Source organism: Nicotiana sylvestris, chromosome 5 (genome assembly GCF_000393655.2).
Source record: "Nicotiana sylvestris chromosome 5, ASM39365v2, whole genome shotgun sequence".
In the NCBI taxonomy this organism is placed as follows: Eukaryota; Viridiplantae; Streptophyta; class Magnoliopsida; order Solanales; family Solanaceae; genus Nicotiana; species Nicotiana sylvestris.
The window spans coordinates 178385331-178396533 of record NC_091061.1 but is presented as its reverse complement, the minus strand read 5'-3'; the positions used below and the strand labels follow the sequence as shown (position 1 = coordinate 178396533).

At 31.5% G+C, this 11203-nt stretch overlaps 1 protein-coding gene across 1 annotated transcript; it reads right to left on the bottom strand.

The window, feature by feature from the left end:
• Positions 1-58: 58 nt before the first annotated feature.
• LOC104234161 (glutamine synthetase) lies at positions 59-4852 on the bottom strand. The gene is made up of 12 exons (XM_070145703.1): positions 4695-4852; positions 3772-3811; positions 3545-3648; positions 3398-3446; positions 2483-2589; positions 2291-2378; positions 1599-1727; positions 1439-1513; positions 1268-1321; positions 1068-1105; positions 826-985; positions 59-475 (listed from the first exon to the last, which is right to left on the bottom strand). Exons 1-12 carry the CDS (start codon positions 4766-4768, stop codon positions 323-325), a joined length of 1071 nt encoding a protein of 356 aa, XP_070001804.1. The 5' UTR covers positions 4769-4852; the 3' UTR covers positions 59-322.
• Positions 4853-11203: the final 6351 nt, after the last annotated feature.

Sequence of the window (11203 nt, the reverse complement as noted above, 5' to 3'; positions counted from 1 at the left end):
CAAGGGTAAAAAAACAAGGAAAAATACAGCAGTTGTCACTTCTCAAAACAGCAGTAAATGAGCAACAGAACCAACCCTTTTATAATTTGTTATTAATAAGAATAACATTGTTTTGTTTGTAACACCATTGCCAAATCATAGGCAATGAAATCAGCATTGCTGTATGAAAATACAACTTCAACTGGAATAAAAGAAGAAATAAGAAAAGGCCAGACTATCCTAACTAAAGACACAGGCAAAGCGAAAGGGCTGTTTCATAAATCAATCCTTTTCTATCCCAAATTGAGCAAAACCAGAAACAAGCAATTCATACTAAAAAGCTTCAAGGTTTGCAGATGATGGTAGTGTCCGCGATCATGGCAGTAACGACGTATGGATCCATATTTGAAGCCGGCCTTCTGTCCTCGAAATATCCCTTGCCAGCCTTCTCTGTGTCCCTTCCTACACGGACAGATGCACCGCGGTTGGCAACCCCCTGCACATGCCATATGAAGGTGTTATAAATCATGGCAGTACGGGTTTCATTTTATATAACGGTGTTTAATTGGACTTCCGGAAACAACCAGGTCTGCGTACATACTACCTTCCCCAAACCCCACTAGTGGGATTACACTATGTGTGTTTGTTGTTGGTGGTGGTGTTTAATTAGACTTGGAGACTAAAAAAAAACTATCAACAAGAAAGACCCCATTCGAATTGTTTAAACAACAGAGAAAGTTCAAAGTCAATCTCAACTTCCTAACTATAATCATAGTTGAACCTCCAGCACCAAAGAAAAAAGCAGCCAAAATGAGAAATGATGAGAAAGATAAAATGTTTATATACCCATTTGAAGGTGCTGATGTTGGCTGTTTCGTGCTTTCCAGTGAGACGACGCTCATTGCCTTCACCATATGCAGCAATGTGCTCTTTGTGCTTCAGGCCAAGCTTCTCAATAGCCTTCAAAATGACTTCATAGCCTCCATCTTCCCTCATCGACTTGGTGCTGGAAATTTTTTTAAAGTTTACTCATAGGAACAGATGGATATAAAGATAAAAGTCGAATAAATAAGTGTTATTCCTCTTACCTGTAGTTTGTGTGAGCACCTGCACCGTTCCAATCGCCCTGATAACAAAGGAAATATTCAGCATTAATACACACCTTATTCCAAATGATAACAGTTCATACCAGCAACGTAAGTAGTCCCATAGGCGGAGACCAGATTGTATCCAACATGTTTCCACAATCAAATCAAAGAACTTGTAAGGTACATAGTAGAAAGCTCACCGGAATAGGCTTGGGGTCAAATGACACAACCACTCCAGCAATCTCCGCAATCCTCTGTTTAACCACCAAGTCAATAAGTAATTTGCATTCAAGCTCAACAAAATAGCAAGAAAATTGGAATAAAACGGACCAAATGGTCGATAAATGTCATCAGTTAAAAGCTGACAATACCTCAAGAATGTAACGAGCTACCCACACTTCATCACCGGCTGAGATGCCAACAGAAGGTCCGACTTGGAATTCCCACTGCATAAGTTTAAACAAAAACACATTAAATATTTGTGAAATCGTTCAATTATGGCTAGATGGGAAAACAAGAACGCCTCTATACCTGTCCGGGCATGACTTCTCCGTTGATACCACTGATGTTAATCCCAGCATAAAGACAAGCCTTGTAATGGGAGTCCACAATATCACGTCCAAAGGCCTTATCAGCTCCGGTTCCACAGTAGTATGGTCCCTAGAAGCAACAATGTATATGGCCAGATAGACAGCTAAGTTAGCTAACTCCGCATTAGTACTGTCCCTAGATGAAACAGTAAATTAGGTAAACTCACCCAAAAAAAATAAAGTATTAGGACCACAGACATTGGATCAATCAACGAGAGAAATAAATTCTCTAGATTAAGTCAAATGAAGTGGTTTGTAGTCACAGAAGTAACACGAATCTTTGCAATTCAACCAAAGTTATCGGAAACTAACGCAAGGTAACTTATTTTCATTTCATTAAATCAGGCTTCTCAAATTCTTTGATTCTCTTTTTCCAAACATAACAGCAGAGATACAAACTTCTTTTGAAAAGAGGGAAGGAAGCGATACCAAGAAGAAGAAAAATAGGCGTAACATTAAGGATACTAATATGTTGCAATAGTTTTTCCACTTTTAGTTTCTTCTGTAATGCCAGCAGTCTAAGAAAATGATCTATGACAAAGATACAGATAAGCCAAATACAAAAGAACAATGTCTAAAAGACACAGGAAACAGAAGAAAATTGCAGCAAAATGAAGAGTATTAATAATCTACCTGAGGTCCAGGGAAGCCTCCAATAGGCCAGCCTAGAGGCCAGTTAATATCCCTTTGCAACAAGGTGTATTCTTGCTCAATACCATACCTAATTAATACACAAATTTTTCCAAACAATCAGGAAATCTTCAAAACGATATCGATACAAAGAAAAAATCTGTAATTTAAAAGCTAAATATAATATGTCAATACCAGGGTTCCTCAGCAACAACATCAGGGTTGCTGAAGATCTTGGCAGCAGCATGCCTCTTGTTTGTCGGGATAGGCTCGCCAGCAGGAGTATAGGCATCACACATGACCTTCAGTACAAAAACAAATTAAAAAGAATCAAACAAACGATTCACAAAAAGGATTTAACTAACATATATGGATAGTGTAATCAATGTATTGAAGGGGAGTCTTGGCAGAACTGGTAAAGTTGATGCCATGTGACCAAGGTCACGAGTTCAAGCAGTAGAAACAGCCTCTTGCGTAAATACAGGATAAGGCTGTGTACACTGCCATGTGACCAAGGTCACTAGTTCAAGCCGTGGAAACAACCTCTTGCCTAAATACAGGATAAGATTGCGTACAATAGACCCTTGTGGTACTGCCAAGGGGTTCAAAAAAAGGAAAAAGTTCAAAAGGTTTGGCTAGTGGGAATAGAACCAATGACCTTACAAAGGTTTTGAACCCTCTTGACTACTAAACTATGCTTTTGGGTTGTGTCAAGTGGATTCAAAACATAATATATAGAGGTAAAAAACAGATTTTGCCTTGCACAATGTAGTTTTTCGGCGAAGGGGGTTCGGGTGAACACCCTTCTGCTCCCCTAAATCCGTCCCTAGAGTCGGGCCCTTCCTCGGACCCCGCGCATAGCCAGAGCTTAGTACATCAGGCTGCCCTTTTGGTATAATTAGTGTATTATGCACATCAAGTTATTTCTCATATTACTAATCTCGTTTTTTATGGACAGCTACTTATAGTTATCATTTAAGTGACCGTAAAAACTCGTTTATACTATCAATGTATAGAAAAGTTAACTCTTGTCAAATTTCCAATAAAAGTCAACTATAAAAATTTGAATACAAGAATTAATGATATGAAATAAAAGTATCTGCAACCAACCAAGATATTGTTGCCTCTTCTGAATGGATCCTTAAAGATAGCTTGAGGGCTGTATAAAAATATCAATTAAATGACAGTCAGAAAATTCACTTTACAAAAAAATATTAAAAATTTAGCAGATTTACACATTAAAAAATGGCTACTTACTATAAGATCACTTCACTATCTTCTCCAGGAGCTTGACCTGTGCTAGATCCATCATAGTTCCATTTGGGTAGTTCTGAAGGATCAGTAACAGGACCAGAAAGAGTCTGTAAATCAAGAAATTAAAAATAAATAAAAAACATATAAGCAAAAATCACTATTCCAAAATTCAGAAGAAAAAAAAACTTAAAAAATTATATATAACATTAAATCAATAAAATAATTTATACCCTGGCCTTGCTCCTTAAGTCCATGCCTGATCCACCTATCCTGATAACAAACAAAGGATACATACAAAAAATATACATTAATATTAACATCAAAAGGTACAATTTTTATCAAAAGGAAAAGTGATAAAACAGACATAAAATCAGATCTTTCTCCAAAAAAACAACTTTAAATTTTCTCCATTAGCTGTAGGAAAAATTTAAACCTTAAAACTATGCATAATCCAATGGCTTTGGAAATTCAAACAAGAAAAATATTTACTTTTTTATGCAGAAAGTGTTTTGTTTTTTACTCATAGCAGATATTCTCATTAAAGAGGAAAACTACAAAAGAAACAAAAAAACAAAAGGAAAAAAATGGAATCTAATGAAATTGACAGATTGATCAACTTAAACACTCTTAATAATTCACTCAAAAAAAAAAAATCTTTACAAAATTAGCTGGCCAGATTCAATATTTACTTTTTCTAAATGATATACATTGATTATACATGGATTATTTATGTAATATATATATATATACACACACACTTTATTTATACATCCGCTAGCTAATTTTTACTAAAAGAATTAACAAAAATAGCCGCAATCAATATATGATCTATATATACCGGCATGGAATCTAACCGGCTATTTGTGTAACAATATTTAAATTAATTGTTCAAATAAGAACTCCACTCAGCACTACTCACTAAATCTCATACTCAAAATCCAGAAGAAAAAAAAACAGAAAAACTAAAACACAAGACAATACTTTGAGAAATAAACACAGAAATCAATCTTAAATAGCTTTAAAAATCATAAGATCCCTAAAACAGGCAAAAAAAAACTCATAAAAACCAGAAAAAACAAATCTTTTTCATGTTTAGTGTAAAAACAGAGCAACTAAATTATTAATGCAGAAAAATAAAATAAAGAAAACTAACCATATGTATTCAGCGATGATTTTCTGGGTAGAATCAGAGAGATTGAGGTTGATAAGATCTGAAAGCGGAGACATAATGAAAATAGAAGTCTAACAATTCTCTGATAAATTAAAGAGATAGAAGATAATTTTGTTGTAGAGGCAGAATAGTTTGCTCTGTTTATATAGGCGATTTTCAGGGTTGGTTGTATTAAAATATTAGGACTACCTAATTATTCCCTATTTTTCTATTTTAATAAATATGATTGAAAAGGAAAAAAAATTAAACTTCGTAATATATTTCTACGACATATCATGATTTGAAGCTAATGGGTTCGGATTCTAATTCTTTTAAGTTATTAAGTTCTAAATTAATAATTTATATATATTTAATAAACTTTTAAAGGTTAAATATAGAGTTTGGACAAAAATTAATGGGTTCGGCCGAACCTGCATTCAAAACTCTAATTCCGTCCTTGCTCCATATTTAATTATGAATTTAAGTAACTAATTCTATTAGTGTAAGAATTTTTACGCCATCATATCACCTTTCTTATCTTTAATTAATTGTTTATTATAACATGTAAATTTATTTGATTTTTAAAATCAAGATTTTACCTTTAAGAAGTTTATTTATAAATATTTTTTAGGTGATATAATAATATAAAAATATTATTTGCGTAAATTGTGTATATTATTTTAATTCTTTAATTATTGTAGACAGCTGACATTTTGAGAAAATAAATAAATAGGACAAGTGGGTTGTTCCGAAGAGTAGGTAACTGATGAATACGAAAAAGAGAATCCAATTTCAGGATTCTATTGCCCTTTTACCGGCTAATTGACGTGCCGGTATTATTTCTTTTCTTTTCTTAATTTTGTTTTAACTCTGTGTTTATTTGACCAAATTGAGATCTTACAATTGTTTGGTGATTAGGTGAAGGTTGAGATGGTCTTTTACCACAAGGTAGCGGTCAACTTAATCTTTTTTTTACGGTAAAAAAAAATAACGGAATTTAAAGTACGATTATATAAAATGCATAAGAAAATAATAAAGGGAGAGATGATCGTGGGGAAAAGGAGGAGGATTCGTAGTTCATGTTTAACCAGAGGTCTTGATGGTAAATATATTTAATTTTTAGTTTGAATTTAGATATTATAATGTTTGAATTAGAAATAAAATTTGCTAATCGTGTGTTTTAAGTACTAAAAATATAAACGTTTTAGAGCTAAATGACGAAAGAGAATTGTGGTAATGTAAGAATCAAACATAAAAATATTGTATTCCTTGTGTTGTCCATAAAAATGATTTCCTTTATTTCGAAAAAAATTCAAAAATGTATTTGTCTGTGAATTTTTGTAAGTTTTTAAAAAGAATTCGACAATAAGTTTTTCAAAAACCAAAAAGTGGTCAAAATTTTCAAAAAAAAAATCATACTCACAAAACTACAATATTTGTTCAAGTGAAATACATGTCCAAACATAATTTCAAATACCATTTTTCAACTTAACTCCAAATATTATTTTTTTCAAAAATTATAATTTTTATGTCCAAACGCCTATTAAATAAGCATTGTGTCAAACCTGAATTAAACAAAATCTGATAAGAGATTCATGTAATGTAAATTTAACTTAGGATTGAGGAGTAGAAGATTGAAAATTTACATAAAAATTACATCAAATCATAATTTCCCATAATTAATTATTTAAAATATTTGATAAATTCTAATTTTAAAAAATTATTTGCCAGATAATATTACTCCCTCCGATCCAAAATAAGTAATTTTTTGGCCTTTTTCTTGTGGTCTAAAATAAGTGATTTTTTCAGATTTCAAGAATGAATTAATTATTTTTTTCCTACATTGCCTTTGGAGTAACTAATGTTGAAATATGTGTTAGAAGTGTTTAATGTAAAGAGATAGTAAAAATTAATATGATCAATTTTATTATTAATTAATATTAAAAGATGAATTTCTTAATATATGTGAAAACAATCAAAAAATCAATTATTTTGGAGTAACTTCTCTCTTTAACAAAAAGGAGGGAGTAGTACAAGTACTTTTCAAACGTGGGAAATTTCAAAGTGGAAAAAATAAGACAAAGGCAAAAAGAGACTTTAAAGTTTAAATAAGGAAAAGTATAGATTTAATTTTATTTAACCACGTAAATACTCCTCACTTTGAGGACAATAAAGAGTTTTGACTCGTAATTTGTCCAATAACGAGTTAAATAATGGATTACTACTATACACCAACCTAGTTTAGCACTCCAATAAACCATGAAAAGTAGAAGAATGTGCATTAAAAAAAATTAAAGAAATGCATCATTAAACGAGTACCAAACAATGTGGAATACCACTTTATTAGCAGCTTTTTTGTTTTTCATTGATTATTGATTATACACATTGCACATAATAAGCACATGGCAATATTTCTTAAAGTAAATTTTACGAAAAGGTAACTTGATTAGACACCACTTTTCTAACATATATTATAATTGATAATCATAGTGTTCGGATTAATTTTCACGCATATCGACTAGTTTCATTAGGTATTTAGTATCTCTCACGAGTATAAATAACAACAATAACAACAAACTCAATATATTTTTACAGGTGGGATCTCGGAAGGATAGTGTATACACAGACCTTACTTATACCTAGTGAAGGTAGAGATGTTATTTTCAATACTCACGAGTATAGACATCAGAAAATTCTTATCAAGATTTGAACAGATAAAGGGGAATATTAGAAGTATGGTTAAGTTGTTTCCGTGTGACCTATAAGTCATGGGTTCGAGATGTGGAAGCAGCCACTAATATTTGTATTTGGATAGGTTGTTTGCATCACACCCTTGGAGTGCGGTCCATTTTCGAATCTTGCGTGAATGCGGTATACCTGGTATATCTGACTACATTTAAGACTTGGAACAGAAAGAAAAAAAAAGTAAATATTTTTGTGACGTACATAATAATCATAGATTCCAACTCAGTAAAACTAATTTTATGTAATTATTTGTATGTTTTACTTAGGGTTTTGCAGTTTTTTAAGAAAATAGATTAAACATCTAATTAATTATTTGTATGTTTTACTTAGGTTTTTGCAGTTTTTTAAGAAATTAGATTAAACCTCTTGCATACTAAAAATGTAACTCAATACTATCAGACTGATAAGAGAATAATCCCAAATGGCCAACTGATTTTGTTGACGACAAATGCAGTCTGGTCATCAAAGTCATTATGGTCAATTAAATCTTATCTTTGTAATCTCAAATAGATTGCTAATATTAATAAGCCACGTTATTTGTTATATTCATTGAGATATTCTTTTTCCTTAAAAGTCTACTAGTCAAAATTAATACTCCTAATTAATACGCCCCATTTTCGGACTAACTTTTCATATTAATCCATCTTCTAAGCATGGCATATTTAATCAAATAGCATAATATAGTAATTTAAAAGGTTAATTACTCCAAAAAAAAAAATCACATTGGTAATATAGGTAAGGAAAGACAAATTGGGTAACCTTAATCATGTGATCACGGGACAACTCAAAATTGAACTCATTGTATTATGTATTATAATTCCTAAGACGATAGAAAAACTCATTTATTTTTTTTTTATTTTTTTTTGGAAAATTCTCGAGTAAACTCTCGGCCGTTACCCTTTGAATGCACATTGGGTAACATGTTCACTATACAATATATTACAAATCGCGTAGGAGATATACACTGTACTAGACAAGCCCGGTGCGACAAGCTACAACTGAAAAGGGTGCTGGTGAGGAGAATCGATCCCATGTCCCCCACGCAGGGGCGCCCAAAGGATCAAGCAACTAAAACAATAGCTTTAAGCCCCAAAATTTTGGGGAACCCAATTTTTTTTTCTATCCGTATTTGGTATTTGCATTGAAGCCCCTACTAATTTGAATTTGCATCGCATAAGGCTTAGTAAAAGTGAAAGTGCGCTCTAACAAGATATCATCTATCGGGCTCGAATCTGAAATATTTGATTAAGGTAGGTTATATCAAAGCCATCCCACCATATTTTTTTGGAGGTGTAGCCCAATTCTTACCAAAAAAAATTTGTAAGTTAATTTTTTTTTAAAAAAAAGTATTGAGTATTTCAAAGTAGAAAGGTGAAATATTAAAATAATATCACTTTTAGTTTGTTGATACAACCATTTGAGCAAAAATCGGTGAAGGAGAATCACCCCCAAAACCCTTACCCTAAATATAAAATTTTAAGCTATTCACTAAGTACCAACACTCTTCTTTTCTTTTTATATTCATTACTAGAAAATTTGTAATAAACTTATATAGTCACTTTTTTTTGGGTCTCAAATAGTTCAAATCTCATTTTTAATATTTTTCGTCAGAAAACACATGTTACACTCTTATGCACTCTTTCTTGGTTTCTGCAAAAGTTTAAGTTTTTGATAAACTATATTGTTCCGTCAAAATGTATTTTTTTTCTATCGATTAGAAGAGCTGAAGAGTACTACGTACTGAATACGCTATATTGCGCATTTTTAATATTTTTTTTCATTAGGTTTCAAGCATTGGAACAAGTATACTGAAAAATAAAATAATTATTTCGACATTAAGTTATCAACTTCTTTAATCTGGTTCTATTTTTGAAGATTAACAATTTCTTAGGAGAGGTTAAATGATTTATAAAAAAAATATTAATAATTTTACATTTCAAAAAGCTAGAAACAAGGACTTTAAATAAAAAAAAATATATGAATTCATTTCAGAAAAAGCCTCCGATTAAATTTTGATTTTAGGCCTTCAATCTTGTTGAACTGTCACTGCTCTCACGTGAAAAACCACTCACTCAACCCCTGGAGGCTATAAAGTAAAAATTGCTGTGGAAGAATATTTGGTTTTACATTGAATTCAAACTGATGTCAGTAATGCTAATTTAATCTTCCCATTGTTCTTTTCCTATTATAATAAAGGTAAACATTAATACTTTAATCAAATATCTTTATTGAAGTCCAATGAATCAAATCTAAGTCGTACAAAATGTGAAAAGTAAAAGAAAAACTCTCAAGTCGTACAAAAAGGGACAAGTAAAAGAAAAGCTGTTCTAAATGTTGAACTCTGAATAAGCAAAAACAAACTTTACCAATCGATGCACTATATGAATTAAAATTTAATTAAGATTAATGTACATTTGTGTCTTAATCAAAAACAAAATTTATGTTGAACTCACCTTATTCTTGTTGTTTATTTTAGCCCCGGGCCTTAAATTCTGGTTACTGTTATTACATGACATTCATCTTTTGGATTTTATGCTTCTATTTATATAATATTTCTTCTGGAGTTACTAATGAATTCTTTTTTTTTTTCGTCTTTCTAAGCCGAGGGTCTATCGGAAACAGTCTCTCTGCCCCTGTCGGGGGAGGGGTAAGGTCTGCGTACACATTACTCTCCCTAGACCCCACTATGTGAGATTTTACTGGGTAGTAGTTGTTGTTGTTGTACATTTGTGTCTTAAATATTATTCGATCATAATTAATTAATATAATTATTAAATAAAAATAATTAAAATAGGGAGGCTTCGAATTGAAAGTCTTGAATTCGAGCTCAAATATAAAAAATATTATAATAGGAAGCGCTTATCAAGTAATTATATAGTGCGAATAAAATTATGTTGTTATTGAAAAAAAGTAAAATACCGAACAGAAGGAAACTTTGGTGACGTACTACCAGTTTAGCCGGTGTACTTGCGGGCTCGTACGGTAAAGGACGCCAAAGTGAGTGCGTGAGAAAGAGCATAGTTTTCACCGACACGTGTCGTCGTATGCGAAACCCCAGGAATTAAAGGGAACCGGGAGCTTAGGAGACCCGTTTATTGTGGGTCCCATTGATGCCTCGAAAGTCCCAATTCGATTAATTTGTATTTGTCGTGTTTGGATCAAAGTCGACCTTTTATTTTTTTGAATATTCAACAATATACTATACTCCCACGCGCTCCTCTTCATTGAATAAAAAAAGAATAAACCATTTTCTTATAAAATTTAGGAGTATTATTTTTGTGATAATTTTTTTAACATTAACGCAAACTTGTTAGGAGTAAAAAGAATTATCCATAATCGGTATTTATTTTAAATTAGTAATATAAAATTTATTTTATATACATATATTTATTACTTAATTATCGTAATTAAATTATATGAATACTCTTTACTACTCAGATTATTTCACTAGACAAAGAATACACTAAAATCTAATCGAATAACTGCTTATAGTCTAGATTATTTTTTGTTGTTGAAATACTTTTCTACTGCAAAGATTAGATTGGTCAAACAAATCATCTTCTTAAAGTGAAACTTTAGAATATGATACAGATAATAAAGTTAAATAAATCGTGAGAAATTAATATCTAGAATTTGAAAAGAATATGGTATTTATTCCCATCTCTATAGTCTTGAAAAATTACTTGACAAATTAGAAAGAGGGGAAAAATGCTTGACAAATTGCTCGAATTAGAGATGTTTAAAATTGAACCGTAATCGATAATTCA

Excerpts from the sequence above, each read along its gene's own strand:
- LOC104234161 (XM_070145703.1), bottom strand. The coding sequence starts at position 4,768 with ATGTCTCCGCTTTCAGATCTTATCAACCTCAATCTCTCTGATTCTACC. Across the intron at positions 3,812-4,694 it reads ATCATCGCTGAATACATATG|GATAGGTGGATCAGGCATGG; the intron begins GTTAGTTTTCTT and ends GTTTGTTATCAG. Across the intron at positions 3,649-3,771 it reads ACTTAAGGAGCAAGGCCAGG|ACTCTTTCTGGTCCTGTTAC; the intron begins GTATAAATTATT and ends CTTGATTTACAG.